The sequence below is a fragment of the Gopherus evgoodei genome, chromosome 22 (assembly GCF_007399415.2).
Source record: "Gopherus evgoodei ecotype Sinaloan lineage chromosome 22, rGopEvg1_v1.p, whole genome shotgun sequence".
NCBI lineage: Eukaryota > Metazoa > Chordata > Testudines > Testudinidae > Gopherus > Gopherus evgoodei.
This window is the reverse complement of record NC_044343.1, coordinates 6,462,774-6,490,155: the sequence shown is the minus strand read 5'-3', so window position 1 is coordinate 6,490,155 and position 27,382 is coordinate 6,462,774. Positions and strand designations below refer to the sequence as shown.

The window sequence follows — 27,382 nt, the reverse complement described above, 5'->3', positions numbered from 1 at the left end:
CATAGGTCGGAAGGGACCTCAGGAGATCATCTAGTCTCACCCCCTGCTGAAAGCAGGACCAATCCCCAATTAAATCATCCCAGCCAGGGCTTTGTCAAGCCTGACCTTAAATGGACAGGACGCCTGGTCCCTGGAGGGCCCTACTCCTAAGGGAACGACTGGAAGGACTTTGGCCTAATGACAGTGGGTTGTCATTCTGAGCAAAGGGTGTGATGAACTTGAATCCACAGGAAAGCCCCCGGGTGAGGTTTGGGAGGATGGCTCCTGCCAGAGTCCGTGTTGGGGGAGCAGGGGGAATCTCTGGTCAGCCTATTAGCATGCATGTAGGTTCTTTTATGGTTTGGGGTAGGTTTTCCCTGCAGTACTTTTATCTTAAGAATAAACTCAGCTTGCTTAGAAAGGCCTAGCTGGTGACTAGCTTCTAACTGCTGCAATGACACGGTGTAGTGGCTTTGAGGGCAGAGGCAAAGCAGGTCTGCTTAGATAGCTTGCCTTCTGCCTGAAATAACACAGTGAAGGCAGGGAACTGTGCAGCCTAGAAATACCCTGGTCAGAAGGGAGAGAGACATGTGTTTCCCACCCAAAAGAGGCGAAGACCTGAACATGGGTGTCCTACCTGGAGCCCAGAGCGGGAGTCCAGGTGCAACTGCCCTGAACTGTGACCTGGCACCACTGTAAATAACTTGGAAGAAGTTGCTACATGAGGGCGGCAAAGAATTATTTTCAATGAAATTGATTCCACTCCTGGGAACCTACAACTCAAAGCTAAAATGCCTTGTGCAGAAGGTGCCACTTTAACCTTCAGAAGAGGTCCTGGGTGGGATCTGACTGAGACAAGGCCTGTGCTGGCTCCGTAGGGGGTGAGTTTTACCCTGACCACAATAACCATGCTGCTGAGAGATGCACTTTGTAGCTAGTGCTCCAGGGCTGTGCATGAGCAAACTGATTCTACGTTGATTAGTCAGATGAGCCCAAACCCTGTGGTTTCCTAGGTGCTGAAGCTCACGGGTCTCAGGCTATAAAACCAGGCAGGGAGTTGCTGGAGACCCTAATTGCAACCCAGGCTGGAAGGGGATTGGCGAAGCTGAGAACTCCAAGATGAGCCAGCCCTGCAACCTCTTAATCCTGCTTACTCTGCTGTCCCCTACTTCCACCCATGCTGGTTAGTAGAGAAAGCCAGGGGGTTGGACAACAACCAGGGGTCCATGCACCAGGTGAGGAGAGAATCGACCAGTCACATCACCAGGAGCATCTTTCTCTTTCAGGAGCTTCATGGAGTGAGATTGTGGGGGGGCATGAAGCCATGCCCCACTCCAGACCCTACATGGCCTATCTGAAGAGGACCAACTTTACTTTCTGTGGGGGATTTCTGGTAAACCCACGCTGGGTGATGACGGCTGCTCACTGCAAGGGGTAAGATTTTCTTCTGTATTTGTACAGCACCTGAGGCAAGGGGCTCCTGATCAATGACAGGGGGTGCCAGGCACTCCCACAGTACAAATAATAAATACCTCTCTCTCCGGTTTAAACCTCACATGTACAGCAGATAAACCAAACAATGTATGCACTGGTGGGGTACTGTAGTGGACCCAGGGTATTAGACAGACAAGGTGGGGGAAGTAATATCTTTTATTGGACTGTCTGTTGGCGAGAGAGACAAGCTTTAGAGTTTACTCAGAGCTCTTCACCAATAAGAGATATTACCTCCCCCACCTTGTATCTAGAACCATAGAACGGATTTTTTGGTTCAGTAGCCATTCCAAACACACTGAAAATAATCTTTTTGGGTCAACCTGAATGATTTTTTAAGAAATTTTCAGTGACAGGTATTTTCAGGTGTTTGCATTTTGTGATAAAATTGAAAGAAAGCTCTAAAAGTCATTTTGACATCCCCCCATTAAAAAAAAGTACTTTGACATTTTTGAACTGAAGAGCACTGACTTTTTCAGACTTTTGTTGGTCAAAACAATTAGAGGGGGGAGGGATAGCTCAGTGGTTTAGGCATTAGCCTGCTAAACCTGGGGTTTGTGAGCTCAATCCTTGAGGGGGCCACTTAGGGATCTGAGGCAAAATCAGTACTTGGTCCTGCTAGTGAAGGCAGGGGACTAGACTCAACTCTACTTAATGACCCTTCAGAGTCCCTTCCAGTTCTTTGAGAGAGGTATATCTGATTTTTTTTTTTTAATTTTTCACTGAAACAGACACAAATTCACAAAAATCTTTCAATGTCATCAAATCAACCTTGTTCAGGGGAAAAAGAAAACACAAAACCAAACCAAACTGAAACCTTCTGTCCACATTTTGCTCAGCTCTACTGCAGAGCATCATCCTCCAAAAACTTGCAACTCATTTCTGCCCTCCCCTAATTCCTTCCCACTAAGAGCAGAGTGCACCTGGAGCGGGAGGTGTCCCACTTTGATTGAAAGAGCTGGGAGTTGCAGGGATATTCTCTCCAGTGGGAGATCACCAGGCCAGGGCCCAGGGTGGGAGGTTTTATCTGAAAACACTTTAAAGTGCTTAACTCCAGAATTATTAAAGTATTTATAACTATTGATTCATAGTTCCTAAGGCCAGAAGGGACCACTGTGATCATCTAATCTGAGCTCCTGTATGGCACAGGCCCGAGAACTGCCCCAAAATAACCCCTGGAGCAGATCTGTTTGAAGCAGATTTAAAACTCGTCTGTGAAGGAGAATCCACCCTCACCCCCACACTAGGTAAATTGTTCCAGTGGTTAAATACTCACTGTGAAAACAATATTCCTTATTTCCAGTCCGAATGTGTCTAGCTTTGCCTTCCAGCCACTGGACTGTGTTGGACCTTTCCCGGCTAGACTGAAGAGTCCATTATTAAATATTTGTTCCCTGTATAGATACTGATAAACTGTGATCGTCACCCCTTAACCTTCTCTTGGCTAAGCTAAATAGATGGAGCTGCTTGAGTCAATCATTCTCAGGCAGGTTTTCCGATCTTTTAACCATTCCTGTGGCTCTTCTCTGAACCCTTTCCAATTTATCAACACCCTTCTTCAATTATGGGCACAAGAACTGAATAGAGGATTCCAGCAGCGGCTGCACCAGTGCCAAAGTCAGAGGTAGTATAACCCCTGTACTCCCTATTCGAGAATCCCCTGTTTATGCATCATGCGGTCGGGCACAGATTGACTGGGAGCTCCTGTTCAGCTGATTATCTGCACTCTCCAACATAGTCTTTTTCAGAGTCCCTGCGTCCCAGGATAGAGCTCCCCCATCCTGGAAGTATGGCCGACAGTCTTTGTTCCAAGATGGACACATTTAGCCATATTAAAAACCACATTGATTGCTTGCACCCAGTTTACCAGCCAACCTAGATTGCTCTGAATCGGCCGCCTGTCCCTCCTGGTCCTTTACAACACCTTTAATTTGTGTGCCATCTGCAAGCTTTATCCGTGATCATTTTATGGTGTCTTCCAGGTCATTGATATTAAATAGTGTAGGGCCAAGAATCGATCCCTCCAGGACTCCAATGGAAACAGACCCCGCTCGATGACTCGCCTCTGTTGCTGCTGACAAACACAGCACAGTTTAATTACATCAGCATTCAAGGGTTTTACAAATGCTAATTAACCCTCAGATGAATACCCTCAACTCTCATTTTAAAGCCAGGGAAACTAAGGCACAGAGGGGCTGTGATGTGTCCCAAGCCACACAGTGAGTCAGCAGCAGAGTTGGGAGTAGAACCCAGGAGTCCTGATGCCCAAAGTTCCCCAAACTCCCAGACACAGGCCCGATTCTCAAGTGTATTAAGGACCCACTGGTTACTCTGGCAGCGTAAGGAGAACATGTGCTCACTTTAATCAGCAATCAGCTCACAGATGTTCATTATCTACAAATCCCTAGGCTGAGTAATAGGTTTCCTTTGGTTTATGGCTGCAGCATCTTTTCTAGGCAGCTAATGGATGGGTGCCAGGACCAGCTGCCCGCTACACACCAGGCCAGAAAAGGAAAAGGGATTAACAATTGATTTGCTTTTGCCGATTTCAGGAACTTGACAGTCATCTTAGGAGCTCACAATATCCATAAGCAAGAGAACTCCCAGCAAACATTCGCAGTTCAGAGCTATCACCCGCACCCCGACTACCAAGAACATCCTAAAGTCAATGACATCCTTTTGCTGAAGGTAACAGATTTATTGAGCTAATATTCACTTCCAAGTTCATACCTCTGGGCACCATGGGAGGTTTGGCACTTGGCTGTGGTCAGGGGTAATTTATGCCAGAGGGGAGATGAAGACAATGTGCAGAGCTGACTCTGCCCTTTCCCCAGAGGTTGGATTGGGGGGGCAGTTAAGGTCCATCATCTGGGTTTGGCCACTCAGGGCCGCCCAGAGGATTCAGGGGACCTGGGATAAAGCGGGGGAACTGTGGCACTTGTACTCACCCAGCGGTGGTCCGGGTCTTCGGTGGTATTTCAGCAGCGAGGGGTCCTTCAGTCATTCCCTTTCTTCAGCAGCACTGAAGGGCCCCCCCCCCGACCGCTGAAATGCTGCCAAAGACCTGGACTGCCGCCAGGTCTGGGCTCGCTGGGCCCCCGTGGGCCCCGGAGCAAATTGCCCCACTTGCCCCCACTCTGGGCAGCCCTGCTGCTGCTGAGATGCAGGGCACAGACCCCGCCCTGTAGAGCATGACTTGGATGAAGATTTGTATTGTAGTAATACCTAGCAGCCCAAGACACGGACCACGATCCAGTTGCGCTAGGCCCTGTTCAAAAACAGAACAAAAAACTGGACCCTGCCCCAAAGATCTTAGTCTAAAACAAGAGGCAGATGGATGGGGGAGTACAAGGAAACAAAGGAGATGGTATTTAATCGGGCAGCACGCTGGCCAGTGATCAGGCAGCTGCCTACTGATTGTCAAGGTTTGTGTCAGCACCATGCCAAAGGAGAGTTTGAGGAGGTGTTGGAAGGGAAACGGGGTGGCTTTGGGGATGTTTATGGGGAGCTCCTCCCACGCGAGAGGGGCAGCAGGGGAAAGAGAGCACAAAGGGGCTTATCTAAGAGCATAACAAATGGGCAATGGAGGCCAGTCTCATGGGCAGTCGGGGACAGGAGTCAAGCTCTTGATCGCACGAGCAAGGATAGGGCATTGGGTGGGAACAGGCCAGGAGGTGCCTGGAAAGTAGTTTGGTTTGATGCAATGGATAGGGGAGAAGCAGCAGAGGCAGCACGGCGTTCTGCTCCCTTAGAAACGTGCAGGTGACAGCACCTCTGTTGGGCGATATTTAAAACCATTAATGCATTTCTGGATCTCCCCTACCCCAGCTGAAGGGGACAGCCAAAGTAAATAAATACGTCCATGCCATTGGCCTGCCCAAGGCCAGAGGAAAGGTTGCCCCGTGGAGCCAGTGCAGCACAGCTGGATGGGGCCGTATCGACATGGGAAATGCCACCGACAAGCTATTTGAGACCAACGTCACCATCCAGCCACCAAAGGAATGCCACGTTTTTAACCCCGGGATAATTAATGGCATCATCTGTGCAGCCAGCAAACACGGGGTGAAGGACTGCAGCCAGGTCAGTAGCAGCCACGTCTAGGGGTGGATGGCAGGGGAGGAAGGCCTGTCAAAGGGCTACCAAGAGGTACATGGCCGTAGCCCAACCTTGGAAGGTCTTGATCTGTAAACGATCTGGGTTACTATCGCTAGTTTAAAACAACATTCTGGCCAGGACAGGTGCCTCTCCCTTTGTCTTGGTTGTTTTGTTTCTCCTACCAACTTCTGTTTTCCTCCTCTGTCTCTCTGTAATGTCTTCTTCTGTAGGTCCCTCTCCGTTTCTTCCTGGCCCTGCCAATGTTAGCTGAAAAGGCACTCCAGAAATTTGCCGCCAGGCCTGTGTTGTATCCTGAGCCTGGTTCCTCCTGGACTTGACCCTCATGGGGTCACTTGCGCTTGTACTGAGTGAGCCAAAGACACTCCTGTTCCTGTGGGTAGCTACTTTGCGCAGGTGGAAGCAAAGATGACCCCAGGGGGAATCATAGAAAAGCAGGGCTGGAAGGACCTCAAGAGATCATCTATCCAGCTCCTGCATTGAGGCAGGGCCCAGTAAATGCAGACCATTCCTGACGAGTGTTTGTCCCACCTGTTCTTAAACACCCCCAATGCCAGGGATTCCACAGCCTCCCTTTGCAATCAATTCCAGTACTTAGCCATCCTTAGAGCTGAAAGCTTTTCCTAATATATAATCTAAATCTCATGTGTTGCAGTAATAAACCCATGACTTCTTGTCCTATCTTCAGTGGACTTGGAGAACAATTGATCACAGTCCTCTGTATAACAACCATCAACACATTTGAAGACTTATGTCCCCCCCACGCCTACCCCAGTCTTCATTTCCCAAGACTAACCATGCCCAGCTGTTTCAACCTTTCCTCGTAGATCAAATCTTCTAAACCTTTTATCACTTTTGTTGCTTTCCTCTTGAATCTCCAGTTTGTCCATGTCTGTCCTAACGTGTGGCACCCAGAACTGGACACTGCACTCTAGCTGAGACCTCATCTGCCAAGTAAACTGGGACAGTTACCTCCTAACTGGCTCATATTCAGTTTGTGATCCACCATAACCCCCAGGTCCCTTTCAGCAGTAAAGCCACCTAGCCAGTTATTCCCCATTTTGCAGTTATGCCATTGATTTCTACTTCCTGAGTGAAGTTCTTTGTTTTTATTACGTTGAATCGTGTTGACTTCAAACCAGTTCTCCAATTTATCAAGATTATTTTGAATTCTAATGTTCTCCAAAGTGTTGCAAGCCCTCCCAGCTTGGTGTCATCTGCAAATTTTATAAACATCCTCTCCACTCCAAGTCATTAATGAAACTCTTGAAGACCCCACTAAGATACTAGTTTGTTTATAAGAACATCACGTGGAACTGTGTCAAAAGCCTTACTAAAAATCAAGATCTCACCTCCACTGCTTCCCCCCATCCACTAGGCCAGTAATTTCATCAAAGAAGGAAATTTGGTTGGTTTGACGTGATTTCTTTTTTACAAATTCATGGTCGATAATTCTTACAATTTAACTGCTTACAAACTAATTGTTTAATAGTTTGTTCTCTAGTGTCTTTCCTGGTATCGAAGTTAGGCTGACTGGTCTATAATTCCCCAGGTCCTCTTTGTTCCCCCTTTTTGAAGAGAGGTACTGTGTTTGCTCTTCTCCAGTCCTCTGGGACCTCACCCGCCTGCTATAAGTTTTCGAAGATAATTGCTTCAACTAGTTCCTTAAGAACCTGTAACGATTTGGGACTCACCCCTGCAGCATCTCCTGCTGGCTGTCTCGGAAATTAGTTCTGCCAGCCTCCGGAGCGCCCTCTGCAGGTCGGTGTCCCGCTGCCGCTTGGCCCCCCTGTCCCTCCCAGACCCGGTGCCCCGTTATCTGGGGTGCTGCCCCCTGGCAATACCCCTCAGTCTCAGGGTCTCCCCACTATGGGGAACCCCCAACCCTCTAATCCCCACCTTGCCTCAGCCTGGGCTACTGCCAGTCATCACCAAGCCCCCTTTCATTGGGGCTGACTGTAGTCTGTATAAGCCAGACATCTCGTCAAGGGACGTTTTGAGCTGCTGCCTTTCCCTGCAATCCAGTACCTCCAGGCCTTAAACCAGGCCTTGCAGCCTGGGAAGTCGCCAGCCAGGAGCTCTCCTGGCTTTCCCCAGCCCTGCATCACTCCTAGCACCCTTTCTGCTAGGCAGCCAGGCCCTGCTCTCTCCCAGCCTGGAGAGAGACTCTTTCTGTGCCTCTGGCTCACAGCCTTTTTATACAGGCCAGCTGTGGCTGATTGGGGCATGACCCAGCTGTGGCTGCTCTGCCAATCAGCCTAGCTTTCCCCCTGCCCCAACCCTCTTCCAGGGCTGTTTGAAGCCTTTCAAGGCAGGAGTGGGTGACCACCCCTCTACAGAACCCAATGGTGAATTTTGTCAGGCCCTGCCAACTTTAATACATCTAACTAATCTAAATATTTTTTAACCTGGTCTTTCCGTTTTCTGGCTTCCCCCTTGTTGTTAATATTAATTGTGCTAAGTATCTGGCCACAGTTAACCTTTTTTATGGAGACTGAAGCAAAGTAGTGCAGCAGGGTGCTGACCTTGTGTCAGTGGATCCCATGCTTCCTGGTGGATTACACCAGCCTCAGTGGCTCACTGTGACTCCCCACGTAGCCCTTCTCCCTCTAGGGCCAGGGTCACAGCCTGCTGAGCTCGTTTCATCAGAAGCCAGCAAGGAGGGTGGTGAGAAAACTCCCAGTCTCTGTTGTCCCTACAGGCTTATTCCTGAACAGTTTAGCCTCCTGTCCTGGCAGGGGCCTGACTTCCCCTCCCAGGAGGTGTTTCTGCAGTGGTGAGCTGGGGGGAACCCAGGCCCGCCCTCTACTCTGGGTTCCGACCCAGGGACTTTAATGGCAGCAGCTGTTGGCAGCCGATCTTTCACTGCCAGAGTTGCTACATTTTCCTGGGCCACTTCCCCACAGCTCCCCCACTTCTCTCTCTCAATGCCTTCTTCACCCTTACCCTAGGGCTCCCTTTCCAGTGGCTTGAGGGTGTCTTCATTACCCAGCCCTTCAGCCGCACTTCCTCTCCTCTGCCTGACTGGAGTGAGCCCTTTGATAGAATCAGAGCGGCCTTAATTAGAGTCAGGTGTTCACATTAGCTTAACAGCCGCACCTGACTCACAAGAACATAAGAATGGCTTTACTAGGTCAGACCAAAGGTCCATCCAGCCCAGTATCCTGTCTACCGACAGTGGCCAATGCCAGGTGCCCCAGAGGGAGTGAACCTAACAGGCAATGATCAAGTGATCTCTCTCCTGCCATCCATCTCCACCGTCTAACAAACAGAGGCTAGGGACCCCATTCCTTACCCATCCTGGCTAATAGCCATTAGTGGACTTAAGCTCCATGCATTTATCCAGTTCTCTTTTAAACCCTGTTATAGTCCTGGCCTTTACAACCTCCTCAGGCAAGGAGTTCCACAGGTTGACTGTGTGTGGTGTGACCTTTGCAGGTTAATTGGAGCCAGTTGTTCTCATTAGCCTAACGGCTTCAACTGACTCTTTGCAGGCTAATTGGAGTCATATGTCCACCGTAGCCTGGAGCAGCCCCTGCCCTGGTCACTCAGGGAACAGAAAACTGCTTATCCAGTGGCCAGTATATCTTCAACTACTCTGCAGTACCCTATTGGCCTGGGTCTGTCACAGTAGGCATTATACACCTGGACCTTCTTGGTGTTGTCTGTTATTAGCTCTCCTTCCTTACTAAGCAGTGGGCCTACACTTACTGTCATCTTTCTCTTGCTCCTCATATAATTTCATTAATTCTTATTGCCTCTTATGACCCTTGCCCCAAGTGTAACTCATTCTGAGCCTCAGCCTTTCTGATTTTATCCCTACAAGCTTGCGTTTTTCTTCCATTCTCATGCTTAGTAATTTGTCCATGTTTCCACTGTTCGTAGGATCCCTTTTTGATTTTCAGGTCATTCGGATCTCCTGATGCAGCCTTTTATTCTTCCTAGCTTTCCTTTTGCATTGGGATAGTTTTTTGTTATGCCTTTAATATTATCTCGCTGACAAAATGCCAGCTTTCATGGACTCCTTTCCCCGCCCTCACCCCAGATTTTCTTCCTGGGGGAGCCTCCTTACCAGTTCTCTGAGTTTGTTAAAGTCTGCTTTTTTGAAGGCCCCTGCCCTTATTAGGGGAGGGATAGCTCAGTGGTTTGAGCAGTGGCCTGTTAAATCCAGGGTTGTGAGCTCAATCCTTGAGGGGGCCATTTGGGGATTTGGTTGGGGATTTGCCCTGCTTTGAGCAGGGGATTGGACTAGATGACCACCTGAAGTCCCTTCCAACCCTGCTATTCTATGCTCTAGTTCCTTGTCCTTAGAATCATGAAACCTATCATTTCATGACTACTTTCATCTAAGTCACCTTCTGTCACAGAGTCACCGGGCGATGCTCTGGAACTCCTCCCCACCAAGCCAGTCAGGACTTTGGGGAGCCTCCTTTCCCTTGGAGCAGACTTGTTCAGGGCAAGAAGCTCACACAGCTTCACCTCCTGGGTCTCTCCTTGGAGCATTCAGCATCCTCTGCCCCTCCGTGCGCTTCCCACAGTGAGTCCACCCCAGCGGGGTCCTGGGGAAGCCACCGGGTTCTGCACCCCCACTTTGCAGTCAGACGTGACTCTCAGCCAGCCAGTAAAACAGAGGTTTATTCGATGACAGGAACAGGGTCTAAAACAGAGCTTGTAGATACAGCGAACCGGACCCCTCGGCTGGGTCCATTCTGGGGGGTAGTGAGCCAGACCCCCAGGTCTGCCCTCCACCCTTGACCCCAGCCAGCTCCAGACTAACAACCCCTCCCAGCCCCTCCTCTCTGCTCAGCTCCTTTCCCGGGCCAGGAGGTCACCTGATCCCTTTGTCTCCAACACCTTCAGCTGGCACCTTTGCAGAGGAGGGGCCCAGGCCATCAGTTGCTAGGAGACAGAGTGTCAGGCATTTAGGTGCACTGGCCCTTGGCTTTGCCAGATACTTAAGAACTGCCATGGGGACACTGAGGCACCAATACAGTATTCAGAGAAAACATTAAGAACTTTCCCAGTTCGTCACATCTCTCCCCCCTTCGAGACCGAACTGAGCGAGGTCACTTCAGCCAGTGACCTGGGGAAGTTCGAACCCACCAAGGTTCCCATGGATGCCCCCGCATCTCTCCCATCCCTTGGTGTGAGTTACACCAGGACAGTCCAGTCTTACGCCCTCCCTTAGGTCGGGTGTGCTTGATGGCACTTGCAGGCCGCATGTGGGAAGGTTTATGCAGCCCACGCCCTTTGCCACCCCAGTACCCCTGGGCTTCAAGCTGGGATTGGGTCTTTTTCCAGCACTCTGGTCTGTGATTCGGGCTCCCTTGGTTAAGAGCCCCCATCTTGGCCTTTGCCAGCTCTGGGCTTGGGCAGCCGCTTCCCACTTTGTGGCCCAGACACAACACCTCTGCCGTCCCCCCTTGCACTTTTCAGCTTTTACCATCAGTCCCACCTCCTTGAGGCAGCCCAGCCCCCTCTTCACCTGGGACACCTGTTCCTCCCAGGTCTGGCTAAAGATGCACATGTTATCAGTGTCTGCCAGGGCCAAGTTCTCCATCCCTCTCAGCTTGTCTAGAATCTCCCCAGGCCTAGGCATGGGGTCGGCATCGGACACTGTGATGGCTTTAAGCTTCTGATGGCCCCCATAAAACCAGATCATCCTGTCTTGCTTGGGGATCAGCCCCACGGGTGAGGCCCATGGGCTGTAAAACGGCTGGATCCCATCTAAAGCCAGCATGTCCCTGACCTCTCTCTCCAGGTTCTGGGCTGCTTTCCCAGTGACTCTGAACGGGGAACACCTGATGGGGAGATTGTCTCCCACCTCAGGGAAGAGATCCCCCCAGGGATCTTCCCCCTTCTTCATCCAATCCTCCCTCTTCAGGTTCAGGGGTCCCCTCACTCTCCTCCCATCCAGCAGCTCGAAAGGGAAGAACCCTGTGGATTCCTGGGGCACCACCAGCTGTCTCCCGATTCCCCCCAGTTCTACTTCCCCTTGGGGAGCCCATTCCTGGTACAGGAATCCCTCCTCCTGCAGGACTCTGTCCCTGCAGCCTTCCCCAAGGGGGTTTGCAGCGCTGTGGCCAGCAAGTTCTCTCAGCTTCTCCAAGGAGGGATCCCTCTGCAGCTCAGTCTGGGATTCAGCTGCTGGGGAAGGGAGTGGGACCTGCTCCCTCTCGCTGGCTGGGCCTGGGGTTACAGCCCCCCTGATCCCTGTCCCTGGTAGCTCCCTCCCTGCTGTGTAATCACTTCCCAGCAGCACGTCTGGACCAGGCAAACCTGTTTGGCAGCGGACCTGCCCTGCCTGGGTGTCCCTGCACTCAGCTGGGGTCTCAGCTCCCCCCGTGCTCAGCGCTGCCCTTGCTGTCCCAGTGGGGGCAGGCAGCGAGCTCTCTGCTCTGGTCCCAGCATCAGAGCCAGCGTGAGCCCCGTCTCCGGTGTGCAGGGGGGCGGGGAGCATCTCTCCCTCCCACTCAGCCCCAGGGGGCTGGTTGTAGGTAGGCAGGTATCCTGAGCCCAGCAGCCCCTCCCCCCTGCCAGCCAGGTTATTTGTATTTTCACTGACCATTTCCATCCTAGCCAATTGGTTCCCTGGATTTGAATTCAAACCCTCGGCCGTTACAGGAGCGGGGCCTGGATCCTGTCCCATGGGGAGACAGTCACCCCCCAACAGGGCCTCCCAGCCGATATCCTGGAGAACCCCAACTACCAGCCAGCCCGACCCCTTCTGGGTCTGCACAGGGATCTGGGCCATAGGCAGGCCGAGGGGCCTCACCCCAGGGAACTTCACCCAGGTCCCACAGTCCCTCAGCATCTGGGGCTGCACCACCACAGTTCTCTCTGTCCCAGGGTCTCGCCCCTGCAGGCGTGTTTCCCCACTGACCCCTGGGCAGCCCCCTATGTCTCTCTGCTCCACCATCACCAATCCACGCTGCTGCTGCTTCTCCTGCAGCTTTTCCTCAGGCTCTTGCTTTCTCTCACAGTCCTCTCGCTCTCTCGGGCTCTGCTCCCATCCCATCCGTCTCCAATCTCCTGATGGGGAACCCAATCGTGAAGACCCTCATCTGATTGGGGACCAGACTCCCGGGGATGCCTGGCTGATGCTCCAGCTGCTCTCAGATCCTCTTGTAGCCCCATCTGGGCCAGGAATCTGCTCCTCAGAGCGGTGCTTCTCTTCCAACTGCACGATTAACTGTGCCTTGGTGAATTTCCCCACGCGTAACCCTCTCTTTGTGCACAGGATCACAATGTCCTTCTCAAGGAGATGGTGATAGGCCATCACTTCACCGTTCCCAAGTGGCTCTGGACTCACAGGCCTGTGTGCTCTTGGCTCCCCCATGGTTTCCAGGAAGAACCCCTGGGGTGCCAGCCCTTCTCGTGATCACCAGCTCTTTGCCAGGGTCGAGCTGCAGACTCCTCCGCCCCTGGGACTGCGCCTGCAATCCCCCGGGGAACCCTGCTACTGCAAAAATCCTTCTCTCTCCCAGGGTCGAGCGGCAAGCTCCTCCGCCCCTGAGACTGCTCGCTGCAGTCCTCAGGGAGACCCCGTTACTCCAACAGTCCTTCTCGCTGGTCACACACTCCCAGAGGTTAACCGCCCCCTGAAACCGTCCCTCTCTGAGCCTTCAGCACGCCTGGTCCTCATTATCCCTCCTTTGTTTTACTGCTCCCCAGTCACTTACTGCAAGCAGCGCCATTCACGGGGTGCAGTACATCCCACCTCTGCCACCAGTTGTCACGGAGTCACCGGGCGATGCTCTGGAACTGCTCCCCACCAAGCCAGTCAGGACTTTGGGGAGCCTCCTCTCCCTTGGAGCAGACTTGTTCAGGGCAAGAAGCTCACACGTCTTCACCTCCTGGGTCTCTCCTTGGAGCATTCAGCATCCTCTGCCCCTCCGTGCGCTTCCCACAGCGAGTCCACCCCAGCGGGGTCCTGGGGAAGCCACCGGGTTCTGCACCCCCACTTTGCAGTCAGACGTGACTCTCAGCCAGCCAGTAAAACAGAGGTTTATTCGATGACAGGAACAGGGTCTAAAACAGAGCTTGTAGATACAGCGAACCGGACCCCTCGGCTGGGTCCATTCTGGGGGGTAGTGAGCCAGATCCCCAGGTTTGCCCTCCACCCTTGACCCCAGCCAGCTCCAGACTAACAACCCCTCCCAGCCCCTCCTCTCTGCTCAGCTCCTTTCCCGGGCCAGGAGGTCACCTGATCCCTTTGTCTCCAACACCTTCAGCTGGCACCTTTGCAGAGGAGGGGCCCAGGCCATCAGTTGCTAGGAGACAGAGTGTCAGGCATTTAGGTGCACTGGCCCTTGGCTTTGCCAGATACTTAAAAACTGCCATGGGGACACTGAGGCACCAATACAGTAGTCAGAGAAAACATTAAGAACTTTCCCAGTTCGTCACACCTTCCACCTTTAGATTTGCAACTAATTCCTCCATTAGTCAGAATCAAGTTTAAAACAGCTGCCCCCTGGGTTAATTCCTCTAACTTTTGAAGCAAGAAGTTGTCATCGACACAGTCAAAGAAACCACTGGAGATTTTGTGTTTTGCCATATTACTGTTCACACGCAACAGCCAACCCAGGAGTATATGATCACGTCACTGACTAGAGGTGAATTCTTGACCCCATCAATGGGAGCTTTGCTGTTGATTTCAATGGGGCCCAAAATGTCAGCTTGTGTTGAAGCATGCACATGCTAGAGGACAGAGTTAAGGTGATAGAGGCTACCTTAAGTTTGGCATGTCCTAGCCTTTGCAGCTATCCTGTTCCTTTTAAATGTAGTGGTTTTTTGAATGGAAAATATAGAGTGAATGTTTGTGCACATCTTCCTTGTGTTTCTCAGGGGGATGATGGTGACCCTCTAGTCTGCAATAGGACAGCAGAAGGAATCTTCTCCTATAACTTCGACCACCCTCCTGGTTTTTACACTAGCATTGCCTTCCACCTTTCCTGGATTAAGAAAACCATGAAGTAACAAACAGGAGAAGAAGAGGCTGAACCTTCTCCTGCATCATCGGCTACCTTTGAAAGTTAGGCATTTCCTTGTGCTGCATTCGGTGGCTTTTTCCCTGCTCTTTTCTGGGGCTCTGAGTGGCAAGTTAGGGCTAAGACAAGAAGTGGTGCCGATGGAGAGCCCCCCCTGTCCTTGTCACAAAAAAAAAAAATCCCTCTAGACCAGTGTTTCCCAAACTGTGTTCCACACGATGGGACTAGGTGTTCCGTGAAAAACGCTTGCCCTTGATTTGTGTACTTCTTTATACATGCTTTCCCCTTAGGAATTATTAGTTCAAGTCATTTTAAATTTGTATTTTTGCTTTGTTTAATAAAATAAAATATATTTGAGCATAAATAACGCAATTTTTTTACGTGAAAACCAAACGACTACAAAATAATATTATAAGTGTTCCGTAATAGGCTAAAAAGTTTTCCGTGGCAAAAAAAAGTTTGGGAAACTCTGCTCTGGACGTACAAACATCTCCGTACAATGCTAAGGCTGCAGCTTACACCCCACTGGGAAGGTGGTGCCAACTGGGTTAAGGGAGACAAAGTGCCTAGATGAGCATTTTGTCCTGAACCATTGCTGATTCCATCCGTGGCATCAATATTGGGAGCGCTAAGGTAGACATGGTTGCCCGGGGCCATCAGCATTCTTAACCCAGGGGCCTGATTCTCCCTTGTCCAGCACCTGCTGTCTAAGATACTTTGGCCCTCATGACTATGGCATCCAAGTGCCTCGCACTCTTCGTATCATCCCCATTGTACGGAAGGGGACCTGAGGACAGAGAGGTTAAAAGTTTTGCCCAAGGTCACACAGCTGGAGCAAGGACTTGACCCCAGGTCTCTCAAGTGCTAGGCCAGTGATTTTACCACTGAGCCATCCTGCCTGCCATTGTTTTGTTCCTACTCTAGGCTGGTGTCAATGATCCCACAAGGTGCAGGGCATGGGAGACTATAGGGCCTCCCCTCATGTAAGCCAGCTCTGAGCAGATCTACATGACAAAAGGTTAAACGAACACCAGGGGCTTGGGTAGTTGCAATATATGTCGGGTGTGGGGAATATTAGCATAGAGAACCAGACCGGTGGGGGTAAGGGAGTCTAACTGCCGCCTTCATGCACATTTCTGAAGTTGGGCCGACGCTCCCAATTCTGGCAGGATCTTGTGCCCCTCCCCAGCGAGCCAGGATTAACGCCTGCACCCACGCATAACCCCTGCTCTGATCGCTGCTTCATTCCTGCCTCGTCGCTGTGTTGCCGGATTGTCCCGAGCGTGAAAAATACACTCTCTGCTGCATTTCAGAGTCCTTCTCTGCTACGAGTCTCATTGCCTGACCATTTCCGGACATCGCTCTGAGAACGTGCGAATGAGGGGTTATTTCCAGAACCGTGAATCACTGGGAGTCTCATTTCCAGCTAGACAGTTTGGGGCTTAGTCTGCACGACAAAATTTTGCCGGCAGCGGTAAATGGGCTAAGAGCATGAAAAGAATGGCACGGCCAACGGGCAGCGAGGCTGGCAAAATGGTGTAGATGTAACTTTGCCAGCAGCCGAATGCTTCTGGTGACCCAGCTAATGTCAAAGAGGAAGTGTGTCTACCGTGGCAGACTCTTCACCAGCATAACACGGCATCTACACTAGGGGAGCTCTGCCAGCTTAGCTAGACCAGCAAAACAGGTCCAGGGTAGACAAGCCCTGGCTCAGGAAAACCCTAATCCCCTCCCTCCTGCCCCCACAATCAGGGCCGGTGCAACCATGTAGGCGACCTAGATGGTCGCCTAGGGCGTTAGGATTTGGGGGGGCAGCATTTTCTTCGGCAGCAGCCGGATCTTTGGCTGCCTCGGTCGCCGCCGGCATTTCAGATAGAGGGAGCTGGGGCAGGGAAGCACAGGGAGGGCCACCTGCAGCAAGTAAGGCGGGGAGGGGCGGCACGCAGAGGAACTCCCCGCGGCAGCTCCCCCCTGCTCCGCCTCCTCCCCGAGCACGCCGTGGCCGCTTCACTTCTCCCGCTTCCCAGGCTTACAGCACCAATCAGCTTAGGCACCACAAGCCTGGGAGACGGGAGAAGTTGTGCTCAGGGTGGAGGCGGAGCAGGGGTGAGCTGGGCAGGGGGGGTGCCTCAGGGCGGAGGGTAGGGGATGGGGAGCTGTCCCGGGGGGGCACCTCTGGGCAGAGGGGAGGAGCTGCCACGGGAGGGGCACCTCAGGGCGGGGGCTCGGGGTTTTGGGAGGGCACAAGGTGGAAGTTTCGCCTGGGGCACGAAACATCCTTGCACCAGCTCTGCCCACAATCTGTGTCTCCTCCTGTTCCTCAAACCCCAAGCAGAACTTGAGCTTTCCAGGTCAGGGATTCTGGTTTTATCTCCTCATTCAGCAGCGAGGACATCGGTGATGCTGAGAAAACAGTAACCTGACCTCTTCTGGCCAAAGCCAGGAGTTAGAGGTGTCTTCCCCTAAGAACTTACCTAAGGAATGTTACGGATGTCAAAGGGTTGATCCAATGTGAAAGGGGGAGTATGTGACAGAACTAGAGAATGAACCCAGCTCAAGTGCCAGTCCAGGGCTTTCCCCACAAGATCAGCCTTCTTCTGTGTCAGAGAGACATCCCCACAGAGTTTGGGACCACACACTTGGGGTGAAACCCCTTCCCTATTGAATTCAATGGGAGTTTTGCTATTGACGTCTGGAGCCCTGCAAATCTGCAGACATCCGCAGATCATTTTTGCAGATTGGATGCGGATAAAAATTTTGTATCCACTCAGGACTCTATTGATGCCAATGGAGCCTGGACGCCCTTATATGCTTTTTTTGTCCTCAGAACACCTCTCGTTGCATCAGTGATTCAGTGCCTCACTTATTACCTGAACAATGATGCTCCAGGCTCCAGCTGGTCACTATGCCAGGCTGACAGTGTAGAATTTAGAGCAAGGGCGGCTCTGCTGACAAAGGACTGTCCCTGCCCAGTTAACCAAATACCCCTGATAGAAGAAGCCGGGGTTTCCACACTAGCAAGTGCAAACGGACACCACCACAAAAAAACACGCCTGGGTTCATCTGCGCCCTTGCTGAAGGTTCTTCCAAACTGGCTTCTCATTTTCGGTGCCCAGATTAAGACACGTTGGGCCTGGTTTTCAAGCAGGCTGGTCACTCAACTCTCAGGGGAGCAGCAGCTGCTCAGCCCAGGGATCCCCACAGCTGGCCATTCCCCAAATCCAAGAACCAAAAGTCAGTGGGGCCATTTTTGAAAATGAATCAACAGCTCTGGCACTTTTAACTCCAAGTCGGAAAAGCAATGGAAAGGCATTTTCCAGTTGTCCCTGTTATTCAATATACAGTCTCCCAGGTGTCCCCATTAAAGGGACTGGAAAAATCTAGTAAACATGTGCCATGAAATCAATTCCTGACTAGCTGTGTAAGAGGTCCAAGGCTGTAATTAAGTTCCACAACTAGGAGGGGGAGGCATACGCCCAGGAATCAAACTCTCTGATCCCCAGTTATATTAGCATTTGGGAACCCCTAGCTCTTATCTAGCACTTTTCAACAGAAGATTTGAAAGCACTTTACAAAGGAGGTATGTACCATTATCCCCACTGTACAGATGGGGAAACTGAGGCACACACAGTGCCATAACTTGACCAGGTTCATCCAGAAGGCCAGAGGCAAAAACAGGAACAGAACTCTGGTTTCTTGAACCGCAGTTCAGTATTTACCTACTAGGCCAAGCGGCCTCTTTTCAATCACAGATCACTTCACGGCACTTAGTCGGGGCACTAAGAAACCACCAAAATAAATTTATCTCAACATGATCCACCAACTAGCTGATTCATAAACTTTAAGACCAGAATAAACTATAAGAAGATCATTTAGTCAGACCTCCTGCATACCCTCCCCACCACAGAGTTTCACCCAGTACCCCTGTATTGAGCCAGATGTGTGTTGGACTAAAGAATTATCTTTCAGGAAGGCACCCAGTCTTGATCTGCAGACATCCAGGGATAAAGAATCCACCACTTTCCTGGGGAGTTTGGTCCGATGGTTAAATGTCCTCACCGTTAGAGTTAAGCCATCACATTTTTAACTACAGTCATCAATTGTCATATATAAAAGCACCTACACTCCAGCAAGACATTAAACCCAACAGCTCCTCCGTGAGAGAGAAGTATCATTATATGTCCCCATCATTTTGCAAATGGGGAAACTGAGGCCCAGACCAACAACATGACTTGCCCACGGTCACACAGCAAGTCAGTGGCAGAGTCTGGAACAGAACCTAGGAAACCTGCTCCAGAGAGGCATAACAATTTGTACCAGAATACATGCAAAGGAGTTAAAGCGTCAGATAAAGTCAGCTCCTCTTTATTTCACATTTCAGCAGAAAGTCCATATCAGTGCAAACATGAACCAGACAGGAGTTCTCAAACTGGGGGTCGTGTCCCCGCCAGAGGTCGCGAGATTATTACGTGGTGGGGTTGCGAGCTGTCAGCATCCACCTCCAAACCCCACTTTTGCCTCTAGCATTTATAATAGTGTTTAATATAAAAAAATGTGCTTTTAATTTATGGGGGGGGGTCGCACTCAGAGGCTTGCTGTCTGAAAGGGGTCACCAGTATAAACCTTGAAGAACCGTTGAACTAGAAGGCTCTTTAAGGAGGTGCTGTAGTGTGGTTTGCAGATACCAGAAGGAAGAGAATTGCAGACAACTATAAGAGAATTGATTGGGTGTTAACATAATTTTCCCCTAACCCATAAAGATTGCTTCATAAATTGGCCTTCACAACAGTCCCTATTCAATTCACCCCTCCGCTCTGGCTGAATGTCCATGCTCAGAGGCTCACGCTGGGTCTCCTGTCTGGGGAGATGCACATGGTGGACCCGGACACCGGCTCCAGCTCCCTCTGGAGAAGTTCCCACTCCTCCTCCGGGAAGTGGTTGTCCTCCCACCAGAAGAGACACTCGCTCACGTCACAGCTCACGCCTTCCTCTGAGCATCAGAACACGAGGTGCTGTCCCCCATGATGCCTTCCTAGGCTAGAGACTCCCGGGGAACTGGAAGGATTCCACAACACACACACGGCAGCTCCCCAACAGAGTCCAACCAGCAGCTGTGCCTTCTCTTCACCCGCTGAGCTGGAGTCACTACCTATTTGCCCTGCAGGAAAGCAGAGGAGGCCAATGACTGAATGAGCCATGGTGGTCAAACTCCCTTCTCATCTTTACAGGTGACCCTGAAGGTCAGAGGGACAGGACTTTGGCTGGGCAGTGCTGGGGAAGGCTGCCCGGGCCTGTGGATAAACAGGGAAGTTTGGTCTCCAGGACTCTCAATCCAGCTCCTATTCCTAGGGCTAAATCCACATGTAAAAACACCTCGACAACAAAAACAAAGCTGGGCCCAGCGTCCCGGCAAGAAGCAGCCCCTCCACTAGCATGAAGGGATGGCGAAAATAGCCCTTGAAGAAGCTACAGGCCATCACAGGAGCCAATCCCCAGTCAGTGCTGGGCTTTGGGCCCATCTCCCGCAGAAAGGGGTAAAACTGACCCCTAGAGAAAGGCCTGAGTTGACACTCTGCAGGCAGCCCTGCAGGGATTCTGGCAGGATGCAGTGAGAAAAGCAGCTCCACAGACCTCTGAGCCGAGGCGGTATTAGTGAGACTGTTCCCCTCACATGCTCCCAGCACCAGGCTGGCGCCTGTCCAAACACAGCATCAGGGGCACATTCCAAGTGCGTTTTACGAGCAGCAGCAGCCAACGTCCGCTGTCCCGACCCCCAGCTGATTCGTCCCCTTGTGCACTGGCCACGCCAAGCACTGTAATGTCACTGCCAGGCACGAACCTGGCCTAAGCCCTTCATCTCACAGCAGGTTGAAGTCGTCCAAATAGCCAACCAAGATCACATCCCTGACGTCCCTGAAGACCTTGCGGATGTTCTGCGTATCCGTGGCACAGGTGTAGTGGCGGTAGAGGCACCTGGATTTGGAGGCCGTCTCAGAGGGTCTCTGCCCTGCGTCGCGGGGGACCGCGGAGCATCGCTTGTAGGTGTCCACGTACATCTCCAGAATGAACTTTTTCGCCGCCTCTGCATCTCGCTTGGGTCCTGTCGTGGAACAAGAAGAGACCTCAGCAGGGCTTTGCCACGGAAAGCCCGGCTGGCTCCGGCACACAGGGTAGAACAGGAAGTCACGGTAGTGGCAGTCACGGCTTCCTCTGCACAAGTGACTGTGAACGGGGCAACAAAACCTTGATTATTCATTTTAAGCCAGTGCCGGGCAAAGCCGCTCAGAGAGCAGCATCCCATTGTGCTGGTTGTTATGCCAATAAATAGCAAAAAGACAACAGCCTGTGCCCCAGAGAGCTTACAGAGCCGTCCCTGACTGGGAAACACTCCCCCTCACACACACAGAGTTAGTGAGAGACGTTTACGTGTTACCCACGGGGGCCTGGGCTATTCTGGACCAGAGCAAGGGCAGAGAATACACACAGGGTCATTCCAGCCCCATTTCTCTGCATACCAAAAAAGCAAGTTACCCAGTAACAAAGCAGAGAATGGAATGATGGTGCAGGGAGCATTTTCTGCGATGGTCGGAGTGCAGGAGGACCACTGGGGAGATGTTCACTTGTGGCTCTTTCCGTAACAGACTGCGGGGAGGATCTGCTCCAGAGCTGCTCTCTACAGGCATGGGTTCTGCTTCCGGAGAGCCCCCAAGGGTCGGTCTTCACGCAGCAGGGTTTGGCGGGAGTTACCTGGGAAGCTGGGGAAGTAAGCAGCTAGGTCCGAGTGGGTGATCTTGTCCTCCAGGAGGTCGGTTTTGTTTAGGAAGAGGATCACGGAGGCGCTCTGGAACCAGGGCAGCTCCAGGATGGTTCTGAACAGTGCCAGGCTCTCCCTCATCCGATTCTGCATCCGGGGGTGGGAGACAAAGACAACACCCATCAGCCCCCTTCACTCCCAGAATGCCCTGTGTGAGTCAAAGAGGACTCAGACAAGGAACACAGCAGCCCAGATGCAGGGAGGGAGGCAGTCCCTTGAGCCAGACATCTAAGTAAAGAGCGCTCTAGGTTATGACAGGAGTCCCTCCAGACATGCTTGCTAGTGAGATATATACACCCAGGTCTTGTGGCAGGAAAGGTTCGCCCTGCACCCTGGCACATCTCCTCAGGACTCCTTACCTCCTCGCTATTCTCCTCCAGGCACTGGTCGTACTCGCTGAGGGAAGCCAGGTAGATCAGGGCAATAACGTTTTCGAAACAGTGTATCCACTTCCTGCGCTCCGACTTCTGCCCACCCACATCCACAATCCTACAGGGAGCCGGGAGGACAGGAGTGTTAGCTGGCGTCTGTCACGCTGCTGGGGTGGAGCTGCCTAGGAGAGGGATTTACCCGTAGGATGCAGCATTTACAGGACTCCCTTTGACCCAGAAGGTGTGCCAACGATGAGTGCAGCACCACCGGCAAGCAGCCTGCTCTGGGGTGGAGGATAGCAACTCCACAGCACACAGCAACACCCGGGGTGGGATTCACCTGCCTGAAACTGGAGGGGGTAGGAGATATGACTGTGAGGAAACCAGACTAGAGATAGCTTAGGACAAAGACCCCAGCAGGTATCAGGTTCTGTTACCACCCAGCCTGATTGCAATCAGGAGCTCCTAACGTAGCTGCTTATATGACACCTCACTCGCATATAGAGAATGTGGCCTGTATTGGATCTGTGCAGGAACAGCAGCAAAGACAAGGCAGGGAATCCCATGCACATCTGACTGCTTTGCAGTAGCTTCACCTTAAGATCATCTCCTGCATCGAGAAGCAGTATTCACTGATGCCGGTCGTCGGCATGCGGCTCCTCAGGACATCCTGAGCTGTGGGGATGTAACTGTCCTCTGCGATACGCTCCAGGCTGGACAGAAAACTGCAAAACAGCCATGAAACTAGGAGGAAGTCAGTCCCTTTGGCACCTCATCCGAGAGGATCTCAAAGCACTTTACAGACCCCACAGCCCTATAGTAAGCCAGTCATAATGTCCCTGTTTCCACAGATGGGAGGGGAAGCTAAGCCAGACGTGAAGAGAGGCAATGCAAGGAAGAGAACTCCCGAGTCCTGACTCCCAGGCCTGTGCTCGAACCACACAACCATTACCCTTCCTATTAAGGCATAACAGGCTGAGTGGAGCCTCCTGGAGCCATTTATCACTGATGGGCAAACCCCAGAGAACATCAGTTCAGAGAAGCTCCCTAAAATTTCAGGTGGAAGACACCTGGGAGGTTTCTGCATCTGGCTGGACTCAGAAGACTTATGATTCATTGCTACTTCAGGCCCTGGACCAAGCACATAACCAAAAACGTGTTTAAATATTTAAAGGAAAACTTAAAATACCCATTCAAATATAATGGAGTTTATTGTGTGTATTACTGCAGCATCCAGAGCGGCCAGCAGATACTAAGATACTGCTGTGCAAGGTGCTGTACATATACATCGTAAGAGGCAGCCTCTGCCCTGACTCTCTTACAGGCTAAAAGAGACAGGACAGGTGGAAGAGGAGACAGGCATAGAGAGGAGAAGTAACTTTCTCAAGGCTGAGAATAACCCAGGTCAGTGCCCTATGCAGCGGGTCACACTGCCTCTCCCAGCAAACCCTTTTATGTCCCAGAAACCTCGACCGCTAGGCAAATGGAAACCCTGGGAAAGCTGCTTGATGTGCCACCCAGCAGGGGGCAGCCGTGGCCTCATGCCCACGTTACGGCCTGCGAGGGTGACTCACTACAGGGCCGAGTCCAGTAAGTGATACTCCCGCCGTCTCTCGTAGCAGGTCTGGATGCCCGCGTCCCTCCATAGGCTTTCAATGACGTTTGCATACGGCCTGTTCAAGGCCGCCACCTTCGAAGCATTCACCCCCATGACCAGCTTGGCGTTTTCCTAGAAGCAGGAGAAGGGTGGGAGTTACATAAAGGGGGAGCAGCTGCCTTCTTGGAAACTTCCTGATGAAAATTCTCTCCCTTCCCTGCAAGGACAAATCAGAACAGCACAGGCCGGGGGTTATAGTAAGAGAGTGAGCATGGCCTAGTGCACTGAGCATGAGACAAGGGGCTAAGACTCCTGGGTTCTAGTCAGGGCCTTCTGATTCGCTGTCTAGCCCTAGCCACGTAACCTAGGGTTCGGTTTTCCATCCAGGCACAGAGCCCGCATTACTGTAGGATCTGAGCATCTTCCAGTCCCTAATGCATGTATCCTCACTGGCCCCCTGGGAGGGAGGGCAGTGCTGCTATTCCCATTTCACAGAGGGGAAACTGAGGCACAGGGCAGCCAAGTGACCTGCTCTGGGTCACACTGGAAGTCAGGAAGCAGGAAAATTCCTTACTAGTCTCCTCGGCCTTGGGGGGAGCGTGCGCTTCTCTTCCCTGGACAGGGAGCCATCGCTCCTGCCATGGAGCGCACAGGGGCCACTCGCTCAACCTCCAGCTCGTGACAGACCAGCTCTGGAACATGCTGGCCTGTTGTGACACCTCCCTTTGCTTTTCACCGACTGCCCTTGGCTCTCCTGTGTGGTCTGGTTGGGCTCCTTCCTGGACAAAGAGGCGGGTGTTGCTGCATTCTAGTAGGCTCCAGCCTTCCAGGCAGGTGGGGCTCAGATCCTCAGCTGATGTCAACCAGCACCGCTTCATTATCTGCAATGGTGCTCTGTCGGTTTACACCCAGGAAGTGCGTCTGGCTTGGGGCATCCGGCTGCCTCAACTCCCCATCCAGGGCAACTGCTGGCAAGGGTCTCCCTGTCTTGCCCAACCTCCCTCCCTCTGCACTTACCACATTCTCTGGCTGGGCATAAGGGATCTGCAGAGTCTCCATGGCTCCGATCATGGCTTGCATGGAGGCAAAGACGTTCTGATACACCAGCTTGGCAAAGCCTTTGCGATCCTCTTCTGAATAGCCCGCCCCATGGATTATCCGCAGCTGTTTGATGAAAGTGCTCTTCCCGCTTTCCCCAGCACCTGTTGACCTCAGACAGGAGAGAGACCTTAGACTTCCTCAGAGAGATGGAGTCATGAACCTGGTGGGGAACCTGAGGGTCACCCACCATTTAGAGTCAAGGGGCAGGTAGTTCACAGCCCACAGTTTGACCATGGGAGGTTGCGACAGGAAATGGTCTGTGGCATCAAGGAGGGGGAGAAGGAAATCATGTGTCCTCCCCCGCCCCATTTTAACTATCCTTTTGCTGTCTCTCCATGAGGCTGCAGGAGAAGTGCATTTCCCTTCTGGAGAGCCTCCCAATTCTTTTGCACGTGGAAAAGCCTCAGCCAAGAGGATGAGGATTACAGGGGTTCTGAAGCCGGAGCTCTCCTGCCAGCCCTGGAGACTTCAGATTCTGGAACTGTCAGGCCAATTCTTCCTTTCGCCGGTGCTGAAGAGCACACCAGCGGGAAACGCCAGCCAGCTCTGTTCTATTACACATGGGACCTGAGACCAAGGCTGGTTGCATAGGCTGGAAAGGGCCGCCTGGCCACCAGTCCAATCCCGTGCTGATCCCAGGTCACCCCAGAATCTCATTCATAGACTCATCGAGCTCTGTCTTCAAGCTAGTCAGATTGTTTGCCCCCACTGCTCCCCTCAGGAGGCTGTTCCAGAAGCTTCCTCTCCTGATGGTTAGAAACCTCCTCATCTCCAGCCTATGTTGATTCATGGCCATTTTACCCCATTTGTGCTTTTGCTAATATTCTCCTTTAGCTTAAATACCTCTCTCTCTCTCTCTCTCTCTCACACACACACACACACACACACACACACACACACACACACACCAATCAGATCCCTGCACACACACACACACCCCAATCAGATCCCTGCTCAGCCTTTGTTTTGCTGGTTAAATGAGCCAAGCTCTCTTAGTCTCCTCTCATAAGACAGGCCCCTGACCATCCTGATAGCCCTTCCCTGAATCTGTTCCAGTTTGAAATCCTCTTTCTTGAACAGCAGGGACTGGCGAAGGCCATATGCTCCTCTTGGAGCAAGCCCGGTATTCATCTGAAACAACTCTCCCATATGGCAGCAAAAGCAGTTTCTGCAATGCAGGCCTGATGAGGGTTGGAGAGCAGGAGTGATGGAAACCTTTGGACAACAGAGATTTGGGGGAGACCTATCTTCCTTCCTCCCCTTTGGCTAAAATGCATAAATGCCTCCTTATGGCTCTGCTCCCCTCCCCCGTGTTCTCCACCAGTCATCCAGTGGGCCACAGAGTAACTCACCTAGTAAAAGTAACTTCAGCTCCAGCCTGTCTCGCTTTTTCTGGTCTCTTAGTATTTTGTTGATTTCTTTATCTAACACAACAGCAGTTTTATCTTCTTCCGACAGGAAACAGGGGCACTTCCGACAACAGCAGAAGCACCAAGCCATGATGTGGGAAAGATCTGACCCCGATGGGGAAAGCAGAGAGAAACGCCACACTCAATAGCACAGAGGGATAACTGCTCACTGCCTCCCCACAGACAGGAATCCCGGTGGGAGCACGGCAGACTGTACCTACCACAGTGCCCTCTTAAACTGGGCTCGGGAATGCTTGGTGAGCACTTAATCACACATGCTCCAACCTCCGTGGCTGTGGTCTCTGCCACTCAGCTTGTCTGAGAACTGTGGTGGCAAAAGTTTCTGGTGCGGGGATTACTCATCCTGGCCATTAATTCAATTCATGCATGCCTCTTGTCCCGCCATTTCAGGCAAAGATGCATCTCTACACCTTCCCGCCTCCCCGCAGAAAATCAGAACATTCTACAGCTCTGCAGAAGTTACTGGTCAGTTTCTGGCGACAAAGGGAAATCAGAACCTCTCGTTGTAGCAGGTGTTTCAAATGTCATAAGAAAAACAAAGCAAACCAGAAAGGACGGGGTGGGGGTGGAATCTCTCTTCCAAGAAGCGTTCAAATGATCTTGATTTAAAATTCCCCCAGCATGACGATTAAAATATTCTTCTCAAGGCAAAATTCTGCCTCTCTGAAACTTGCCTTGGCTCGTCCTTCCTTACACAAATCCAGTTTCCAAGACAGAGATATTTAGGTTGCCTCTTGCTTAAACTTTAAGGGAACTCTCTGTGTCAGGAACAGTGATGAATAAGAAACCCTTCCAGTCTGAGAAACACACCAGCTACCCCACCCTCCTTCTCAGGCCTGGGCAACAGGTCTGGACTAACGCAGAGAAGTACTGAAATTCCCACTCCCTGCTCACATAAGACAGCTCAGGGAGGGGAAAAATCCCCTATGCACAAACAGCTCTCTCCTTCCTCAGTGTGCATCACAGATCCTCCTGCCCAAGGAGGGGAGTGGAACAGAATTTCAGACCTCTAAAGCGTTGAGTTCTTCAAACGACAGGCCACCCCGCCCATGTGGTGAGCATTCTCTTCTGCATTGTGTCGTCTTTCAATTTCTACCACATGTTCCATCCCCGCTCATTGGCTGATAGAGCAGGAAGATCATTCTTTGCATTGCACAGCACCTTGCACCTAAGGATCTCAGAGTGCTGCGAAAACATCAGCAATCAGAACCTCTCAGCTGCTCTGTTTGAAGTGATTGAGGTTAAGTGACTTCCCTATAAATCTCACAGGAAGTCCCTGGCAGAACCAGCAACAGAACTAGGAATCCAGTCACTGACCCTCACTCTAGGCACTTGGGGCAAATTGTGTTACCCTTACACATGTTGAGAACTATCTGACCCTACAAGTATCTCTAATAGACTCAATGGGACTAGGGACAGAGTAAGGTATCACTTAATTTGAGTAAGAATGGTACCAGCAGCCCACAAACCAGCCATCCCTTGGCTCCTGCTAGCAG

At 51.7% G+C, this 27,382-nt stretch overlaps 2 protein-coding genes across 4 annotated transcripts; one reads left to right on the top strand and one right to left on the bottom strand.

Annotated features, from left to right (window-relative positions):
* The first annotated feature begins 919 nt into the window (after positions 1-919).
* On the top strand, positions 920-15,885 carry LOC115638727 (granzyme B(G,H)-like). The gene is made up of 5 exons (XM_030540677.1): positions 920-1,162; positions 1,266-1,413; positions 4,023-4,158; positions 5,299-5,550; positions 14,431-15,885. The coding sequence occupies exons 1-5, from the start codon at positions 1,099-1,101 to the stop codon at positions 14,560-14,562; spliced, it is 732 nt and encodes a 243-aa protein (XP_030396537.1). The 5' UTR covers positions 920-1,098; the 3' UTR covers positions 14,563-15,885.
* Positions 15,886-19,119: 3,234 nt separating this feature from the next.
* GNA15 (G protein subunit alpha 15) lies at positions 19,120-27,066 on the bottom strand. 3 transcript variants are annotated; one of them, XM_030540575.1, is made up of 8 exons: positions 25,809-27,066; positions 24,373-24,557; positions 23,333-23,487; positions 22,355-22,483; positions 21,747-21,876; positions 21,321-21,474; positions 20,413-20,673; positions 19,120-19,731 (listed from the first exon to the last, which is right to left on the bottom strand). In XM_030540575.1, exons 1-7 carry the CDS (start codon positions 25,954-25,956, stop codon positions 20,432-20,434), a joined length of 1,143 nt encoding a protein of 380 aa, XP_030396435.1. In that variant the 5' UTR covers positions 25,957-27,066; the 3' UTR covers positions 19,120-19,731; positions 20,413-20,431. The 3 variants fall into 3 exon arrangements, with proteins under 3 accessions (XP_030396435.1, XP_030396436.1, XP_030396437.1); XM_030540576.1 differs by having other exon boundaries at positions 20,431-20,673; XM_030540577.1 differs by lacking the exon at positions 19,120-19,731 and having other exon boundaries at positions 20,432-20,673; positions 25,809-25,970; positions 26,087-27,066.
* Between the last annotated feature and the right edge of the window lie 316 nt (positions 27,067-27,382).